Below are 21462 nucleotides of genomic sequence, written 5' to 3'. Positions count from 1 at the left end.
CTGAGGATGACTTGAATATCAGCTGCTATGTGTACTTCTTCAGACAAATGAAAAAGTATCATTGATAAACTTCTTTTTCTTTTTTCTTCTTCTTCATGACAAACTGATCAGCAGGATGACTGAGAGTGTCTGACACTCTCACCAGCGGCCTTACTGTTCTCCAGTGGAGCTTTTAATCTAAGAATAATTCTCATTTTCACACACTGTGAGCTATGGCATGACTGACTGATGCATTCAGCCCATCAACAGCACAATATGGGAATCGATCGGCTGGATTCTTACGGCGACGACGTCCTCATCTAGTATGCATTTTCATCTATTTTAAGAATTCTTCCTATGACTGGTGACAGATCATTTGGGCCCTTTCACTCTTTTCAGTGGCAAAGGTCAAAGAGCAGAAACTGTAACTTGTGACATCCTGCAACATGGCGTCACACGCTGAGAGAATATGCTCGTGTTGGAACGTCGGCATGTTGACAGGCGTCACGGCTGGTGTGATCCTGTCGCGAGATGGTCTCTAGTGTTGCATTTGTGATTATTTCTGTGGGGCGTTACGGTGTGTGTGCTTTATGGTCTCTGCATGATTGGTCACTGTAGCATGTGAGACAAAGAAGACTTCACGAGGACAGTGTGTTCAACTCTGTCCAACCATTATTTAATGAACATTTGACCATAGTTCATGCTGAGGTGCCACATCAGAGATACTCTCTCCTCCCATCTCCTCCCTTTGCCCCTCTCCATTCCCGCTCCCCTGAAATCCTCTGTGACATTGTTAGCATAATCTGCAATAAGCGAATCAGCTGTCACATCAGTGCTTTTCCTCGCTGCACACATACACTTTTGCGGAGCAAGTACCGCAGCACTGATTGTACATGCAGCCATTGATTGCCTGTCTATGGAGCCGATGGTGCCATTACTTGACTGTGGTCGACTGCACTAAGCAGTGCTATTTTATACAGCGAGCCATACACTGTGACACAAGGAGTCACACTAATTGGAGTGAGAGTAATCCAAACAGAGTTGTACAGAGTGTCTCTGGGTATCTTAATCCAGAGAGCAAGAATTATTAAATTATTTAACTCTTGAAATATGTAAATACAGATACAAAAGCTGTGCTCGGCATCTTAAGCTCTGTGCAGCTCTACAACACTGTCTGTCTGAACCAGCAGTAAAGGCTTTTAAATCATTGATTTCTTAGAACAGGTGACAGTCTGCAGGTGGAGTAGAGGAATTTTTGTTTTTTTCATTTTCATCTTACCAGGTTTTCTCTAACTTGAGTTAAGATACTGGCCCTGGTTTCTCTATATTTCCCCAACACAAGTGAAACTACACCTGGATCAAGTGGATTTAGTTTACTTCTTAGAAACAGTCTTGTTTTTAGAATAAAAATGTATTTGAGAATGAATCTGAGACTAAATTGCTTACTTTGACAAACACACATTTCTTCACATAAACGTGATGATCAAGCTTATTTTCCTGCCCTTTTCATTTCAGCCATAAGAACAAAACGTCAGGCTGGCCACCCCCTGGACCAGGCTCATGGGGTGGACTGCAAGGGCCTCCTTACAGCTGGGACAGCATGAACAGCAGCAGAGAGGGCCGGGACTGCCTCACCAAGTATGTATGATCAGAAATACAAGCATGCATGCTCTTTTATATGTGAAATCTGTGCATGCACAATCATGCAAATAGCACACAGTTTCCACAGTCACATCTGGTTACATCATGGCAAACCACTGGATGTATTTATGTCAGTTTGCTGAGGTTATGAGTCATAGAGAATGGGCCTCATAAGGCAGGTCTCTAAGGGTTTCAGATTTCCAAGTGTAGGTTATCATGTCACAGCAAACAGAGTTAAAGCACTTTCATGAGCCAGTGTCGTCGTTATTGTCCCATGTCCCTCTTCCTCCCCACACGGACAAAAAGTGTCCAGTTAATTCTGCATTCTACCTGTATGTGCAGCCCCTGCTGTCTGTCTAAAGAGTTTGACTTGCGTTGAAGTTTGGCAGGGAGCTACATGTAAATACTGTCAGAGCAGCTCTCTGCTGATCTCTGACTTCTCTGTCAGTATGAATAGAACCGGTTTTCACAACTTAATTATTGTGCTTGTATGGTGGTGATCAGCACTGACCACTGCTGCTGCTTAATGTATGTTGTCCTTATTTTCTTCCACTTCTTATGTTTCCTCTGCCCTTTTCATTCTTCTTTATATTTCCTCTCTTTATCTTCTCTCACTGTATTTACCACTTTTGTTTTCATTTTTTCTCCACTCTCCTCTCTTCACCCCTAAATGGCTTCCTCCTTTATATTGCCTTTCAAGTAATTGAACAATAATGAATCTTCTTGTGAACATGCTTTTGGGAATCTCATCCTGTCAAGAGAAGAGTTGTGGCCTGACAGGTTGCAAATACATCTTTTAACCCCACAGACTCCCTAACCCTGCTTTCTTTTCCCTTTCCTACCTTATATTCTCCCATTTCATACATTTTTATTCTTCCCTTCTTTCACTTTCTCTCCTTTTATTTCTGTAACTTTTATCTCTTGTCTTTTCTGTCCCTTTCCTTTCCTGCTTTTTGTCACTCTCCTATTAAATTCTCCCCCTCCTCTCTCCTCACGATGGGGGAGTCAGATATGAGGAGGATGACAGTTCTGGCGTTGTGGCTTTGTTCCCAGAGAAAAGCTGATGGCTTTAGAGGAGGTGATTGAGTGTCACAATTGGATTTCTGTGAGACAGAGAAAGGAAAAAAGAGAGAGGGAAAGAGAGTGAGAAAAGCCAATGACTGATTTAACTGTATTGGACAGATAACTCTCCTAACCTTACCTAACATGATCTTGCAGGTTTCTGAATGCTACTCTCTGCATAAGCTTTTAAAGTCCCTGAAATATGTGCTGTTGCTCCACCCAACACTGGGCCCTTGTATTTCGTCTTTGATGTATGTGTGAGCAATGCATGTGGTAGAGGAGGAGCTTTTAGCCCCTGGGCTGCCCCCCCTTAGTGAGGAAAGGGCAAATACTCCCAGTGCTGTAGTTGTCAGTGGTGTTGTGCAGGGCTCTGCCTGGACTGACACCAGAGTTAAATACCTGAAAAATCAAACTCACCTCCTGCAAATCCAATATTGTCATGAATCAGTCCTGATCACTGATTTGCAGCATTTTCCGGATTGGAGAGAGATATCAAAGAGGAGATAGTTATCTCAGTTGAAATGGAACAGGGGATTGAAGATATCCGGGAGTCGACAAAATAATATCATCTCATGCTTTATATCTTCAAATTTAGCCGTACTTGTGTGCACAGTTAAAGTCTTGCCTGCTTGCCAGGACTAGGTTAGGGTTTGTGAAGCTTGTTGTGTAACTCTATTCTTACCACATTTGTCAGTACCTGACTACAAAATGTTGTTAAATGTGGACATCTAACATCAGTAGTGGTATGGGATGTGATTCTGGACCATCAGTGTGAAAATAAGAGTGTGCGTGCTGTATTCCATTCTTCCATGACTAGCAGCAACACCAGGATTTGACCTTTTGTTTTCAGCTTTACCCTGACCCTCTGACATCCTCTCCCTGCCCTCCTGTGGGATTAAACCCCACCGACCCTGACGGGGAAGATGAGCCGGCATCCCAGATTGGAACATGCTTCATTACAGACAGATTTAGTTTGAGATTTCTGCGCCGTATGTACAATACAGAGCAATGCGATAATGAGAGGCAGAGAGAATGAGAAAGCGTAAGAGGGAAAGAAGGAGGGAGGTGGGGGAGAGATTGAGACTGATCCGGATTGGCTGGAGATAAAGTTGCATCCTGTATGGTTGGAACATGCTTCATCATCAGGCCAGATTTAGGCGGCGCTGCAGGTATATATATATATATGTTGTGATAAGTCGGTAAATATGCTTCGAAAGAGCCACACAGGTCATTTATTAATCTAAAAAAAAAGATATGTTATAAATAAAGAAATTAGTTTAATGAGTGATGCCATAATCATGTAGTGGCACAGTCTCAGAAGCATTTGCAAATAAACAAAACATATGTGACTGGAAATTCATATTCGCTGCTGTAAGGAGTCAGACAATGATGGGATGGATGTTGGCCAGGTAACAATAAACACCCTGCACAGGACTTTATGTGCAGAGAGGAAGCAACGGCTGCCAAGGGAGCTTTTTAAGCTGTGAAATAGCGAGGGAGGGAGGGAGAAATAGAGACAGAGAGAGAACGAGTTAACCCTCCTGAAAGTGTATTTCACCTCTTAATTAACAGGCACTCTGCATTCTCAGTGTCCCGCTCGAGACAGACGTCTGAGGTTCAGCAAGCAGGGAGCTTTAATTTAATATGGTACATTTACATTTTAGTGGTGCTCTCATCCTAAGTGACTTGCAATTAGGCTGAGAAAAAGACAATGTGAAACCTCACCAGTGTTTACCAACATTAAAGTTGCATTAAATGTTGGTTGCCCCATATAACCACCGACAATTCTCATAAAATTGCCACCATCTTTTATTGTGAGTCTACCTCAGAAAGAGTACACAAGGTGAAAGCTACACGAGATGCTGCAGGAAAACTAAAACAAAGAATGGTAACTTCAAAAGGCTGAAATGCAGTCACATTTGCTCAGCTGGAAACTTCCTGCTTTCCTTCTCTGGCTGTACATCACTATTTATATGACTTTATCCACCTAAGCATAAAGCTGAAAAACCAACAGCCTCGGGGGTTTGCGGATTACACCCACATAGATAAAAATGACTGTTGATAAATCTAAAGAAACGGCCCAGAGCAGAGCAGTGAGCCTAAAAGTTACCAATAAAAGATTTCCAGTGTACCCTGGAAATGTCATTAAAAACACAGGTGTCTTTGCTGATCCTGAGACTTACATCTAACCTTAACTATTTAAAGCTGAATGCAGAGCTAACTAAGAACAGCACCCTTCAAATTATTGAAGGAGAAATGACCTTTATAGATCACATATAAAAGTAGCTGTGCTCGTCCTCCACACATTAAAAATGAGTAATTGTGACTTGATTAAACGATCAGTACACTTTTATTTGGAATAGTCCGCAGATTTTTGTGTGAATGTAAGAGGTAAATTGGTTCCAGATTGAAAATTCCAGGCATTTTATAAATGCAGGGCCTGTGCTGTCTTTTATAAGTGGCTCTCAAGCATAAAATGTAGTGCTAATGACCAAACCTGTGCCAGGACTCTGATTTATGAACAGCTGATCGCACAGCTCAAATCATTCATTCCAAGTTTAATGATATCTATCCAGGTTAAAACTATTTCTACTCTAGGACTGAATTCATTGATCGAATTTTAATGTGCACTTCATCATATTCTTTAAGAGACCCTCTTTTAACCTGTGGGACAGGTTTGATCCCTGTAGCACTGTGCCTATTACCAGCAACATGTCTTTTCACTATTTGCTGAGTCATTGTACATGACTCTGACTAAGTTGGCAGCAAATTGTCGGGACTGTACTGTAAGTGAGCCAAAGTCAAAGTCATCTGTATGACGTCCTTGTTCTCTTTATTTCTTTGACTGAATAGATATTTGGGTTGTTATTCACTATGTTCCTCCTTTACGTTATTTTCCAGCCAAGTGTCCCAGAGCAGCTCCCTGGAGGAGGTTCACCTGGATGGGGTCCCCCCCGCCCCTCGCCTGGTGGAGATGACACGGGACCCTGTCCTGGGCTTTGGCTTCGTGGCAGGCAGTGAGAAACCAGTGGTGGTCCGCTCTGTCACACCAGGTGGGTGTCACGCTCTGCTGTCTGCAGAGGTGTTCGGCTTCAAATCATATACCTGATGCTGAATTATTGTTTCATACAGTGCACATTTCTCAGGTTTAGAAAAGGAAGAAAAAAACAAGCATCCTCATTTTGAAATGTGTAGAAAGACATTGTGCTGACATTCTAAATTTTTATTTATTTGTTTATTTATTTATCTAGCTAGTAGAGTATATAAATCAGAATGTTGAAAAGACTTAACTGAGTGATTTCATTAGTTCCTCCTCACCATTTGAAGTGTGCTAATCAGTGCAAACAGTTGCTGTAATGATTGTTTAAAAGTAAACTGTGCAGGCTGTTGGATCCTCTAGCCTGTGATTGAACAAGTGAGCAGCACTGACCCATGCGAGAAGGAAAATGAACACAAATTCATGTTTTTCCTGGAAGTGTTGTTTATTTTGGTTGATTGGCTGATTGCCAAATTACTGCCAAACCACTGCTTACAGGCTCCGATCAGCCGTCGGCTCCAGTGGCTGCACAGACACACGCAGTGATTAGGCTTCTCAATAATCAATCAGCTCTGAATTCCAAGCAGACAATTGAACTAATGAATATTCTATTTATAGTGGTTGGCTAAGGAAGGGGATATACGTGACTGAAGACACTGCAGTAGATTAATGCCCAAACCTATTTCATATAAGACAGGAAGCAAAAATACACCAACAAATTAGATGCGTTTACAAATTAACTGTACACCAACACGTTTATATGCACACAGTCACATTTTTCACACACTGATTCATTCATAGTTTTTGGTTGAAAGACAAAAACATTCTACCCGTTGCTTTGATAGAGCAGCGATTTGCATTTATTTCTGTGTGTGTGTGTGTGTGTGTGTGTGTGTGTGTGTGTGTGTGTGTGTGTGTGTGTGTGTGTGTGTGTGTGTGTGTGTGTGTGTGTGTGTGTGTGTGTGTGTGTGTAGGTGGTCCATCAGAGGGGAAGCTGTTGCCGGGCGATGAGATCATCATGATCAACGATGAACCTGTCAGCTCAGCTCCCAGAGAACGAGTCATCGACCTCGTCAGGTAGACACCGTGATCTGTCAGAATCAATAATAACTGTAATAGTTCAGTGTAGGTCGAGAAATACACAACAGTCTGACCAAAAACCTTCACTGTAGGTTACTGATACCTGAAATTTACAGGACCAGTTCACTCGCATTACAAAAACACATATTGTTCTACTTTTTACCAATGATGTATTGCCTATGAAAATAGTTGTCAGTGAGATTTGTGCATTTCTCAGAGTAACAGGGATGCTGTTTCTGGAGTGACACATCGGTGTTATGTGTCATTCCAACTGTATTATACTGTCAGAGGCAGAAATCTCAAAATGTCCAAGTAATATTAAGATAAATTAACTTTATATTCCAATTAAACCACTTTGAAACATTATAAATGGCTGGTTCAACAGTAATCATAGCAACAGATACAACAAAAGACAAAGTCACAATTAAACAGTGTCATTATCATTCATTTGCTTTTAAAATCATTAATTTCACAAAGCTATGTGTTACTCTGATGGAGTTCTTGCCAAGTATTAGTGATGCTTTCCACTCATCTGCTTAATGCTTAGTTAATACAGTTCTGCTCATCACACAAACATAATAGATATTCAGAATTAATAAGAATCTTTAAAAGCATTTTACTACTTCCATGATTTCCATGTACGCAGTTTACCATGACTCAAATCATGTTTGAGTTTGCAGGAAATGCTGTCACATTTTTTAAATGGGAAACTAATGACTGGATGTGTGTGTGTGTTTGTGTGTGTGTGTATGTGCGTGTGTGTGTGCGTGATTTTAGTTTTAACTGCGTCTTCTTGTAAGTGGTGAATGCCAGAGGCATCTCATTCCATTTCACCAAAGCTAATCAAGTTCCTGTTGTTCATCCGACATTGTTGTTCATTGCGATTGTCGTTTTGTGATGGTTTTGTTGACTCGGTGATTTGCTGTGTTCTTGTTTCAGGAGCTGCAAAGAATCCATCATGTTGACTGTTGTTCAGCCGTATCCTGTGAGTAGATCAGCGCTTACAAATAGCCTTTTTTATTGCTTGGACTGTATGTATCAGACATAATTATCCAAAAAGTGCTGATATGAAATTTGACGTCTGCGAGAACATTTACTCTGTATATACTCGTTTCTCTGAATACAGTGTTTTCTTTGCCTCCTTTTACCCTCTTTATTTCCTTGTAGGCCCCATTTACACTGAACAATCCATTCATTTGCAGTATTTGAATATTTGAAAGTGCTATAGCTTGTATTTTTAGAAGTTAATTTGTCACATCAATTGATTTATATAATGTTCGGGAAAAAGAACGTGGTCACGATGATGAGTAACGTCCTGGGTCTCATCCCAGGGATGTTGTTATTGCAAGGGTTCATCGGAATTCTCACAACTTTTATCCTGAAAAATAAATTCAGCTCCATGAAGGACACATTCTGCCCTTGAAATCGTATTTGGTGAGCTGCAGATTTGCAGCTTTTACTTCCAATTTTCTCTCAGTTTAAAGCAGGCCTGGTCTGTCCTTCAGGCCTCTTAAACTCTCTCCTGCACTTAAGGGATAAGACTGGTGATATTCTGTATTTTTCTTATTTTCAACAAATCCCATTAAAAGGCCAAGACCAGCAATGGATTGATCCTACTTACGTACTGTGAATTACCGTTTATATATCTTATTCTTCTGTGCCATTGAGCACAGAGCTTTTTCATTCACATGTTCTATTAACAGCTGTCAACAGCTGTTTCATCAAAGCATTGGTTTGTCAGGTACAGTTTAGAAGGTCAAGACGTTGTTGGAGATCAATATGATCAAAAGCTGCAGAGCAGAAACAAAATGGAGTTAGAAGTGAGAATGTTTCGTCAGCTGCTGTTGTCAGGGGCGCTGTGGTTTACTCTGAGTCAACTGGACAAGCACAGAAAGCACCAGGGGACGAGACGATGGTTCTGTATTCCTCCAGCTGACTCTGTTCGTCCTGCACTTTTGCACCTGTTCTTTTTAAGTTTGTGTTGCGTTGCACCAGGATTGTGTTTCTGGTAACCGGAAAAAAAAAAAATTGGTCACACGCTGTTTGCTTTTTCCCAATTTCAGTAAATCCAAGGTGACTGTGTTGGTGTTTTATTATTATTTTCTATTATTACATGTAGAGCTAATGTGCTGGAAACTTGTCTATTTCTCTTCATTTGAGCATGTGTTTATGCTTCTTGTTATTTCTCTCCCTCCATCTGTCTGTCTCTTTCTTCCTCTTTCCCTGTCTCTGTCTCCCTCTCCCTCTCTCTCTCTCTCTTCGTCTCTCTTTTTGGATGCTTGCCTCTTAGTCCCCTAAATCAGCGTTCATCAGTGCAGCCAAAAAAGCCATGCTCAAGTCCAATCCGGTCAAAGTGCGCTTTGCAGAGGAGGTCATTATAAACGGCCAGGTTCCAGTCAGTTCTACCACACACACACACACACACACACGCTTATGTATGACCTATATAGGCAATGCCAGATGGTTGCCACTTACCACAGAAGACAGACACTTCAGTGTGATAGATAAGAAAATCACAAGACACTTTCATGAATTTGTTTCACGTGTTAAACCTGTTTTCTGTTAAGGTGAACACACATGCACAGAATGAAAGGACTGATCATTTCCCTCCTTTGCAGAACCCGGTGAAGGACAATTCTCTTCTGTTCATGCCAAATGTCCTGAAGGTCTACCTGGAGAACGGGCAGACAAAATCTTTTCGCTTCGACAGCAGTACCTCTATCAAGGTCTGTGTGTGTGTGTGTGTGTGTGTGTGTGTTCCACCCCTTAAGGCACACTCCGCAAAGTTAGCAGTCTCTGCAACGTCTATAATTATAAGGGGAGAAATTCATTTAGGGTGCAAATTAGTGTGTCTTGATACACTCACACAGAGCATGAAATTAAATCACTTTTTGAGTTTCATTTGTTTGTTTATTCAGCCAAGATGACAAAGAGCATGTTCTTATTTTTCTGACCTGTTGATTCTAATTCATTTGTGATCCACTGTGGCTCTCAGTGTGTAGTTTAAGAAGCAAAAGAGCATAGTCACTTCCTTTCCCCTTCTTTGCTGCAAATAATGTTTCCTTAATAGGTAATTTAGTCTAATATTGATTGATAAAATTGATTTTGTCTTCTTCGCTCTAAGATGCATTGGTCACTGCTGTTGTTGCTCTTGATGCAGAGGGCAACTGTATATAAAGAAGCGTAATTTGATTATAAAAGCAGATACTCTTTCACATTTTCCTGTAATTTCTTGTACACTGGAGGAATGTCAGCACTATTAAGAAACTCTGCAACTAGTTTTATTTATTTATTTATTTTTAATTTCAGGATGTGATCCTGACCCTGCAAGAGAAGCTGTCAATCAAATGCATCGAGCACTTCTCCCTCATGTTGGAGCAGAGGACAGAAGGCTCTGGAAGCAAACTGCATCTTCTGCATGAACAGGAGATGCTTACTCAGGTAGGAGATGTTTCCTTTTCATTCACTTTCTTTGTCTCCTTTTCTGTCTGTGGCACAAACACACACACACACACACACACACACCAACTTGCACACTCACATTCCTGCTCAGTATTCAAGCAGCATTTGGACCCCAGTGTCATTTATCAGCAGTGGCACAGCAGGGGCGACAGCTCACATTACACCTATCCTCCCACACGCACACACTCACACAGCCCGCAATTGCACAAACACCACACACACACGTTCATTCACAGTGCCCGCTACATTCTAATGAGGTTGCGGGATCACAAGAGGATAGTTTTAATATTCATGCCACACAGATCAGATGTGAAGTTTTGCATGTGGCACACACAGTGGCAAATGAATGTGTAAGAGTCATTCTTCTCCAGCCTGCTTGATAAAACATACACTATACTGTAATACACCTGAGTGTCAGTCTTTGTGACAGGTGTATGGGGGATTGCATTTTAATGAACTATGGTGCTGATGACGACATTAAACAATATCAAACCAGGGTGACCTCCCCAAAGGGGTCGCAAAACAAATCTGAGGAGGCACAAGATAAATAATGAGAAGAGGGGAGAAGCAACCAATACTGCTGCTTCTTCCACTGTACCAAAGCCAATCTTACAGCTAGTGCACCTAATCCTATCAATGCTACTACTACCACCACTACCACTATGACTGGCTACTGCTGCTACTACTTATAACAGCCTAATACTTGTACTTCTTTTACTGCTATGAATAACTGTTAATGATTCTGAATGCACCTTATTGAAACAATAAGCACAAATTAACAATTCAGCTGAATTATTTTAAAAAATAGTGACCTTCTGTTTACTGCCCCTTCTCTTTTTATTTCACTCCTTTGCGGCCTCCTGCCTCCGTGACCCCAGGTGACCCAGAGGTCCGGCTCTGACAAGATGAAGTGTTTCTTTAGAATCAGCTTCGTGCCCAGGGACCCCGTGGAGCTACTCCGGAGAGACGCTGTGGCATTTGAATACCTCTATGTGCAGGTGAGTACTTGTCAAACAGTGTAAAAGCCAAAGTTAAGTGAATAATGGAATCAAGTGTAAATTGTTTTGTTGACAGAATTACTAGATTATAATCCTTTTGAGACAAAATCCTCGTTTGCAAATAAAGTCCTCAAATAAACCCACTCTTGTCTCTGTAAAACATTAAATTGCTTCCCCATAGGATTGTTTGATAATCAGTCAAGTGAAATAGCCTGAGAGAAGGAAAGCTAATCATCTGTTCTTGTCAGAGTTCACCATTTTGTGCCTCTGAGTCCCTCATCGGGGACTGGAAACTGTATCCCTTTGAAGGAATCTCAAGTCACAAAGGTTGAGAACAACTTATTTCAACTCAGCGGGGATGCATTGCTGCTCAGATTGCTCTGTGGAGAAATGGAAAGCTCTTCACAAGGCAAAAAACTTTGCCTTTGCCGTAGAGTTGCAACGATGTGGTGTTGGAACGATTCGGCCCGGAGCTGAAATACGACGCTGCGCTGCGATTGGCTGCGTTGCAGATGTACATCCTCACCATGACAACCAGACAGAGCCAGAAGGTCTCCCTTAAATACATCCAGTAAGTTTGTGTGCGACTGTAGTGGTGGGTACGTGTGTGTTTTTGACACTACTAACATGATCTGGAATGTTAAACTGTTGTACAGCCTGGAGCTGCTCCTTCAATAATAATGATAGACTGAATTTTTTTCTAAAAGTTTGACTTTACAGAAGTTTGTCAGGGATTCATTAATTCATTGTCATATCTTCCCTCCTTGGCTGGAGACACCCGTTTTCTGGTTAAACAATTGAATCACATCATGTGCAGAAATGTCAGCAAAGCCTCCAAACACCAAGCCTCATGCAAGAATCACTCGTACCAAACAGATTTGTTTAAATGTTGCACATTCGAGTGAGAATTTGTGGCATTCAGTGATTCAGTGATAGGTTTGAACGAAATGAGAAGTCCAGACTTCTCATTTGAGACGTGTACAGATAGTCGCTTTAACTATTATGCCTTAATCTGAATGAACATGGTGTTTGAATATGCCAAAGGAATTATGGAACTAAAATAAAATATATTAGTAAAACAAATTTAATGGAAAATTAATATTCTGTTCACAATATTATCACCATGGCTTGCCAATTTTCTGAGAGAGGATTTTCTAAGTCCTTTTGAAGTACTTATTTCCAAGGGGGACTTTTTACGTAAATCAGTCTCCTCTCAACAGAAAGGAGTGGGGTCTGTCGCTGTTCCTGCCTCCCGCTGTGCTGTCCAGCATGAAGGAGAAAAACATCAAGAAGGCTCTGACACACATCCTCAAAACCAACCAGAACCTCGTGCCTCCAGGGAAAAAAGTAAGCAGCTCTCTATGTCTTTCTTTGCCCTTGTTAATAAAGTTCTGACACACACATATGTGCACAAACACACCGTCTCTCTGCTTTCTGATGCAATACCTTAAAATAGCATCGCAGCAGCGCTCAACCTTGTAAAGGTTCTCACCCTTGTCAACCTAAGACCCTTTGTCGAGCCAGACCTTGAATGATAATGTGAATAACAAGTGAAATGCATTTTCAAACTGTGTGCATAATAAGGTATTTATATTCACACACACATGTCCCAGTCTGGGGCCACTGACCCAACTTCAGCTGAACTTTTTAGCTCTTTGTGTTTTGATAATACGACCAGCTGTTGGTCTGTACATTCTTGAGCACCTATGTTCACTTTGACACATGTAACTCAGCAGAACACCAAAACAGAATTAACCTGTGTGACGTCTTCAGCTTTAGTTCTGGTTTGCTATCAGCTGTCATGCAAATGAGTTTAGCTGCAGGTAAAGGAGGGTGCTATTTTAGTTTTAGAGAAGACACAAATTATTTTCAACTGAGTGTGTTTTACATCTCATAGCTGCATAATAAGGGAAAAAGTTTAAAATGCTTGAGCCACAACATCCGTCGGAGTTTCCACAAAACCCTTATGCACTAAATTATATCACATATATTATCACACATAAGAGAATGTTTAAAGTTATCTGATCTGATTTTTGGCAAATGATGTTAAAACAAGCTGAGCTCTAATGTGAATGGCTGAAGAATAAAGAGGTTTACAAGAAAATAAAATGGTTGATAAATTCTGAAAAATATTTACAAGTTATGCTGTCTCTGAGAAATAAAGCTGAACATTTGGGCAACAGCACTCAGTCGTTGGTAAGCAAATAAGCAATGCTCTGTGCTCAGTTTAATCATCATCATCTTCTCATGTGGACTCCACGTGTGTGTATATACATATCTATAAAATGTCAGTCAGAATAGAGGGGTATTGATCTCTTCCCTTCAAGCCTGAGCAGTGTAATGTGCAGGTTAATGATTTGTATTCACAGTGGCTGTTGATTTCCAGGGAGAAATACACCCAGGCAGCACCAGTGAACTGACATGTAATTCAAAACACTGATGCTCCAAATCAGCTTTCTCATTACAGTCCTGAAGTTATCACTCAGCCCTCATCAAAAGATCCCGCTCACCCAGTTCTGTGAAAGGGCTGTGGTTAAGGCCGAGCGAGAATTTCATAAAGACAAAAATTATTTTTTAATGCCAATGTCTGGTTTCAGCTAGCAAGGTCAGACATCCCATTAGCCTTTTGTTTTTGAGACTGATAGTGAGGTAAAATATTACTGAATAATACTGTGGGCTGTATTCTTAAATTTAGGTGCAACATCAGGGGAATGTAGAGTAGATATAGTTCACCACATAAGTCTGATGAATATTCTAAGTAATAATATTATAGGTTGTAAAGTTGGTGTGATGTGTGACACATATACACTGTTATTTTTATTTAGCTGCTGTTGCTGTATAAATCCATTGCCTTGCCTGAGCATGTGGTACTAAAATATAGGAAAATTAAAACCCTTTTTCTTTTTTTTTTAATATGCCAATTGGACATATACATGTCTCATGGCAGTGGAAGCATCTGTACTTTAAAACAGACATACTTTAGGAGCTTTCATGTTTGAATTTTAAAAATCCCATTGACCCTGAAGGGCTGGAAAGAAACACATCCACACAAGCAAGCCATAAAGAGCACTGCAGCGGAGCAGCTCTCCGGATTTTGATCAGATTTAAACGATATGATGGGATAGAATGGAAAATCAGTGGCCCAGATCAAAATGACTTGAGAGTGCTTTACATCCTGACATTAGAAGACAAATGCATCTGTTCAGGCTGAAGTGATTTCGTTTTAGATGCTTACTAATGTCTCACTTCTGTCTCTGCAGCTGACTGCTTTGCAGGCCAAGGTGCATTACCTGAGGTACCTCAGTGAACTCAGACTGTATGGAGGGAGGGAGTTCAAATCAATACTTTTGGTAAGGCCATTAGTTCTGGAAAGGATTTGTAAAAGTTTGAGAGGAAACTTGAGTTTGGTAAAACTCTGCCATTGATAAAAACCTTTCAGGACAAAAGTTCAACATGGCTGACTAGGCTTTGAGTCACTTTTAAGCATCTAATGCACACACTCTACTTTCTGTAGCAAGGGGAGAAGCAGACAGATGTGACGCTGTTAGTGGGTCCACGTTACGGCATCAGTCATGTTATCAACGCCCGCACCAACCTAGTGGCCCTATTGGCCGACTTCAGCCACGTCAACCGCATCGAGATCCTCACTGAGGATGAGACCAACGTCCGGCTGGAGCTGCATGTTCTGGATGTCAGGGTGAGTATGTTTCTGTCTGAAAGCAGAAACATCACCCAGCATTACTTTTATACTTTTAATTTATATCATCTGTTGGTTATCCTGTCTTTCTTTTTTCTTTCTTTTCCCTCTTTACACTGGCCTTCCGTCTTTACTTTCCTCCTGTACTTATTTGTTTTTACAGCCCATCACTCTGATCATGGAGTCGAGTGATGCGATGAACCTGGCCTGTCTAACAGCAGGCTACTATCGCCTCCTAGTGGACTCACGGAGATCCATCTTCAGCATGGCCCACTGCAACAGCACTGGAGGGGATGATGCCAGTGAGTAACTATAAACTGTGTCCACGTCTGTGTGCATATAATGTTATATAGATTAAAAATATTGGGTAATTTTTTCAGATTTTTTTTTTCTGTTTAGTTTTTTTTTTAATTCAATAAAATAATGTGTGAAGGGCATTTGAACATCTGGTGTGTTTGGACAAAACAAATATAAAAAGAAGTCATTCACATTTCAAAGTTTACAGTCAGTATTTAAATCTTTTCTTGAAACAGGTGTAATTATTTTTTTCTTTATTATTTTTTATGATTTTTTTTCAAAATGTGCAGTTTCATTTGTTTAATGAATGCTGTAGAAACAAGCATTATGATCTCTGTGAATACTCAACATGCAAACCATTAAAACAAGTAAGGAAGTTGATTAATTCTCTCACTGGCACATTTTGAAAGAGAAGGACTGAAGGCTGGATTGAATGTATGTATGTATGTAATGTATGTTTTACAGTGCAGCACAAAACAGCAGCCTTGAAGAAGAGCACAAAAGTCTTTAAAGTTTAATCAACATAAAATATAAAAAGTAATAAAACCTTGTATTGTTGCTGTCTGCAGGTCAGGATCGTGTCCTGGAGTGGCCATACAGCACGTCTTTGGGGGACAATGAGGAGCCATCACCCAGACAGGGAGAGGGCTACGACAGGGACTCTGAGTATTCAGACAATGGGCAGAGAGAAAACAGTATCTCTTCTTACTTCCATGAACCTCAAAACCCCGACAGAGACCTTGGGACACGGAGAAGTCCGTTGCCCCCTCCTCTTCCCCCTGCGACTAGACACAAATCTCAAGACTCACCTCGGAGTGCCAAAGTGTCATTTATTTTTGGGGGAGACCAACCCTTGAACAAAGCTAAGAACTTAGGCTATGAAAGACTGTTGGAGAGCCCTGAGGTACCTGAGCACAGACCGCCCTACTTTCACAACAACACGGACTTTCGGCCACAGGACAGGGTGCCGTTTCAGTTCAGTGGTCTGACACATGTCTACAGTAACATTATAAGTGAGGAAGGTGGTGAGGAGCCACTGCTAAGGGATCTGTTTTACCGTGACACAACGGATGATGCAGAGGATGACGACGATGCTTCCTGCGAAGAAGACTCCACCGGGGGGACGCCAGTGGGTGATGACAGAGGAGGTGGAGATGAACACTGTGGTAACCAAGGCGGAGGGTTAGCCATGGCAGCTGGCAAAGCTACCTTCCTCACCCTTTCTGGTTCTACCGATGATATCATTGACCTGACGTCACTCCCTCCTCCCGAGGGAGACGATGGTGTTGACGAAGATGAAGACGACACACTGCTGCAGACGCTCAACCTTGCAATTGCAGCTCCGCCGCCAGGTTTTCGGGACAGTTCAGATGAGGACACAGCACCCGAGGGAAGGCCACTAAGCACACATGACAATGACGATATCCCAGTGTCATTAATTGATGCCATTCCCACACATGGGGAGGGGGAAGGGAGCAGGGGAGGGGAGAGAAAGCTGGAAAACGCGGTCATGAATACTCTACAGGCACTGGAGGCTCTGTCTGTCTCTGAACAGCGGCCTCCCCCACCACCACCCAACAGTAACAATCCAGGTCTGTTGAATACTAATACAAGCACAGTAATGTTTGATCACCATAATTTCTGACTCTGTTTAGACTTTTTCACTCAGCTTACCTGACCCTAAATAAATCCTGTGTCCCAGTGTGCAGTGTTTTATTCTCTTATTTTATAGACCACTAAAAATGTGTTTTATCAAAGAAAGAGTTTGAAATGATTGGATTGTAACCATTTGCTCTTTTTGTCTTCAGGTAATTTGTTTCTTTAATTTTCTGTGTTCTCTTCCCCTCTTTGGCTTAGCAAACTCCCAGATCACATTCACAGCAGCAGAACAGAGACCATTTGAATAATGTGCCTTCTCAGTAATTGTAAATCTTGTCATAGCTCTGTTTGAATACAGTGGACAATGGATTTAACTATAGTTAACTTTTACTTGAATGACCCATATTTAACTTTGTATCTCTTATATTTTAGGTGTTTACACATCTCGAGGCTTCAGCCCAGAGTCTTCCTCAGATTCTGGCAATGAGACCAACTCCTCCGAGATGACAGAAATCTCTGAACTGGCTGCTACTCACAGGCTCAGCGAGAGCCACATGCGTCTTCTGGTGGCCACAAGGGAAGGATACCAACCTTTACTTGAGGAGAAAACTGAATTCCCTGTTTCACCCAGTACAGGAGGAACAATACAGAAGAAACCCCTCAGTCCAACACGGCACCTTCAGCCTCCAGCAGTTCCTCCCAGACGGAGCCCCCTGTTGGACACCGCATCATCAGGGCCGGACAGCTTAGAGGTGAGGTCCCAGACCAACCTCTCCTCCACTCTGCAGCGCCCAAGTTCCACCACACCCGGAGGCAAGCATCACAAAAAGTCTGCAGACTCCAGTGGGAAGTATAACACCTTCAGCACAAGGGAAGGGCATCGAGGTGAGAGTGGTGGCAGTCGCAGCCATCTCGACTTGGAGCAGCGCACTTCTTTCTGTGAGAGACGGGAAAATCAAGGCAGACAGAATTCTTTTTTGGCAGAAAATTCTGTAGGTGAGGGCCTCGGAGTGAACAGTCTCCCCCGTGACCATCACAGAATTCCCCGCCCTCCTTCTTCTACCTCTGATCGCCTGTTAGATGTTGTAAACTTGGGGGACTGTGGTGCAGAGAATGGAGCTGCGACTGTTGAGCAAGATGAGCATCTGGTTGTAGCGTCATTGCTGTCTCCAGCTAAAAAATCCAGATCAGGGGGGTCGGACCAGGGATCAGACATACAAAGCGACCATCAGCCGATTTCTAGACAGCAGAGTGTAGCGCGGTTGTGTGAGTACCATCTCGCAAAAAGGATTTCAAGTTTGCAGGGAGAAGCCCACAGTTCACTGCAGGGTTCTCTGTGCTCATCGCTGGACGCTGGTGGCAGCACGAACAGCAGTGCCTGTGCCACCCCAACCGACTCACCACTTGGCCCTGGTGCGGTTGAATCAAAACACCACCATTTGCAAAGGCACCCACTTTCCAGTTCCTCTTCCTCATTACTCAGGGTGCTAAACTATGACGATAACAAACCTGGAATCCCTCACAGCATCCCTGGCCAGGGCACTCAGGGAAAAGACCTCCACCCTCATGCAGACCCTGCCCTCCTTCGGAAAATGCTACCCAACATTCACCCTCCTGCTACGGGGGCTGAACCAGGGCGCCCCTCCTCAGCCACACCGTCAAAGCATAAAGAGAGCACAGGTACTGGAACCAAGAAGCCCCACAATGATCTGCATGCCAAACAACAGGCCTGTTTTAAGGGGCTGAACCAGAAGGAAGGCAGTGAGGCCTACAGACAGCTGATAAACTATCTAACAGTCAGCCAGATGCATCAGGGAGGGAAGCTGCACAGTGCAGGCATGGGAGGGGCAGTGAAAAAGGACACCAGGCGCTTTATCACTAGCAACCCTCAGCTTGTTGAAATGGTTAAGAATAGAGGGAACACGATTGCTCGCTGCCCATGTATGCCTTCCTCCATATCATCCCCATTTCTCAGCCCAAATTTAGTAACTTCTAATGCAGCAGCCATGCAGCTGGCAAATAAAAATCCACGCTCATACCATTCGGCCACGCTTCCTGCAAAGCTCAAGAGAAGTCCTGACATGCACGCTCACAGACCGAATGACAGTCTAGATTTTAGGCCAGCTGCTGCCGAGAGGCGAAGCTCCTTCTCTGGCCTGGAAAGTGAGCTAGAGAGGAGTGGTATGGACTCAGAGCACTTCCTGCCACTGTATAAGACTGAGGGCAGTATCAGCCGTGATGGGGGATTCATCACAGGTGGAAACCGCGATGGCATGGGTACCACTAACCGCCCCCCACCTCGGTCAAGGAGCCAACCGAGTGGCAGCACAGAGGACTGGTTAAAATCAGACCTGAGGGCAAAGCACGTGGTTCGTCAGTCTTCTCATCCTCATCCTAATGACTCTCTGTCTTTCTCTGCTGCCCCCAGTGTAAGTGCTCAACGAGCAGACCTCAACACCATTTCATTAGGGAGGGGAGACCACCCATCAGCTTTTATCAGGCAGGCATCTACTGGCAGAGCTTGCATTACATCTCCCACTCCCAACCCACAATCTCCACCTCCTCCACCACCACCCCCACCTCCTCCTCTTCCTTTGTCCCTACCTGTGCAAGCCAACACTAGCTCCAGCAACTCAGGATTCACACAGGATTCCATCCATTCGATCCAGTCCCGGCAGAATCAGAACCACATTCAGGCTATTACCCCACAGACAAATCCCTTCGGCAATAACCTGCAAAGGGGCCGGGAGCTCAAACGCAGCTCCAGCAATGTGACTGCCAGTTCTGGCAGTGTGGAAGTTCTGTTTGATAAGCCCACTCGGAGCCGGAGCCAGCAGCCCTTGTTGCCGTCTGTGCCCCAGCAAGGTGAGACCAAAGTCCAGCGAAGGCCAACAAGGAAGCGGCTGTCCAAGAGCTATTCCCAAGGCTCTGTATCTTCCCACACCACATGCTGGTCCACAGGCAGTAGGGTAGACAGTAGAAGGGCATCTGTGGCATTTCCACTGCAGAAAGATGCTAAACACATGAAGGGCTCTCAAAAACTGGACACCAGTCCCTGGAGATGCAATGGGCCTTTTAGCTATTGTTTCTTTAAACGTAAGAGTGAGGGTGAAGACGATGAGATTGAGTGGGAGAGGCCCAGGCGAAGCCGTGGTGGGAATGATATTGATAACAATGGTGCCTCTGCATCAGCCATATTGCCCTGTGGCTCAGCGGTGGATGCAGCTGGGGAGCAGCTGTATGGGGAGGTCCTCAATAACATGAGCTTTAGTGACCGTCTTGCACGAATCAACGCACTCAAGGACAGAATGTATGGTTTCCCATCTGGCTTCACTGATGTCCGCCGTGATGCCAGTGAGCTCATCGCACTGGTGAGATCCAGCGTAGGTCGGTGTGACCGTGGAGCCCAGATGCCGATCCAGGATGTATCCCAGTACAAGCAGCTCCTCTCTGTCGAGTCAAAAGAGTTAGGCAGGGCATGCCGGAGGATGGCACAGGCTCATGGTAGTCCTGAGGAGATGCTGCTGGCTGTAACTTGTAGCTTCCAGGTGCTGTGCTGTCTCTGTGAAGCCTGTATGTGTCTGGTTAAGGGGCTAGGAGCCTCAGCCTCACACCAACAGAGAGAGGTTGTGGCAAAAGTCGATGAGGTTGTTATGAACTATATCTGCTTGCTCAAGGCGGCTGAGGCCGCCACCGTGGGAGCACCGGGGGAGCACAGCGTGAAAGCCCTGGTCCGCCACTCCAGTACCATGTCGGCCATTGCTAACGCACTCACTCGCTCCCTTAAAACGCTGCTTAGCAAGTAGAGGCTGCTCCTTATGCTTTAGTGTGGCCTACACAGTCAGCAGAAGTCTGTCTTTAAGTCTGCTGAAGGAGTCATATATTTTTCATATTAGGTCTGGACAGTCTCCATATCAGAATCAATAAAAAAGTGTTGGATTTGTTGCAGTTAGATCTACCATTAAAGTTACAGAGCACTCAAACTGAAGTGATGTGTAAGATGCTGAAAGGCAGTCTGACCTGACTGCACTTGCTTTTTCTGATCACAATATTGTAATGTATATTTACAAAGCCATACTGTCGCAGACCTTTGTAATATAATATGTACCTAATAGATACCCTTTTACCTGTGCATTATGTAAGTTATGTTAAAAAATGTATATAATGTACATAAATACTATAAAATTATATTATTTGCTGTAGCAGTTTCAAGAAGCCATTGAGTATTTAGCTTAATTTTGCTCTAATATTGTACAGAGCTGGAGGGAATTCACTTTCAGTTCAATCAGTCAAAGTGCAGTTTTACTACAGATATTTATAACTGTAATTATAATAATTTACATGTAGGAATCTAAATAAAATGTGCCACTGTAAGTCCAGTGAGGAAATTGTCGCTATTATTTTATTCACATGCTAAATATGAATGCTAAATTTCTGAATGACTGTAAAAGTGAACTGTTTTCGACCCTGTTGCGTTATAGTGCAGTTTTTTTTTCTCTTTGCAAGATGGAAGGAATAATTGTTAGAGATGTTGAAAATACAGGGACGCTAAAATTGCACTGTATTTCCCACTGCTTCATATTTTATCATCCAGATTATTTTCAGATAAG

At 42.9% G+C, this 21462-nt stretch overlaps 1 protein-coding gene across 1 annotated transcript; it reads left to right on the top strand.

The window, feature by feature from the left end:
- The first annotated feature begins 255 nt into the window (after positions 1–255).
- LOC121178229 (FERM and PDZ domain-containing protein 4-like) lies at positions 256–20658 on the top strand. Its single transcript, XM_041032792.1, has 16 exons — positions 256–302; positions 1495–1617; positions 5584–5735; positions 6694–6796; positions 7739–7784; positions 9090–9194; positions 9418–9525; positions 10109–10240; positions 11140–11259; positions 11694–11830; positions 12480–12606; positions 14520–14609; positions 14774–14956; positions 15120–15258; positions 15823–16845; positions 17285–20658. The coding sequence occupies exons 1-16, from the start codon at positions 256–258 to the stop codon at positions 20656–20658; spliced, it is 6009 nt and encodes a 2002-aa protein (XP_040888726.1).
- Positions 20659–21462: the final 804 nt, after the last annotated feature.

Source organism: Toxotes jaculatrix, chromosome 24 (assembly GCF_017976425.1).
Source record: "Toxotes jaculatrix isolate fToxJac2 chromosome 24, fToxJac2.pri, whole genome shotgun sequence".
Lineage (NCBI taxonomy): Eukaryota > Metazoa > Chordata > Actinopteri > Toxotidae > Toxotes > Toxotes jaculatrix.
Note: the sequence above shows the minus strand (reverse complement) of the source record. Positions and strands in the feature narration are given on the sequence as shown.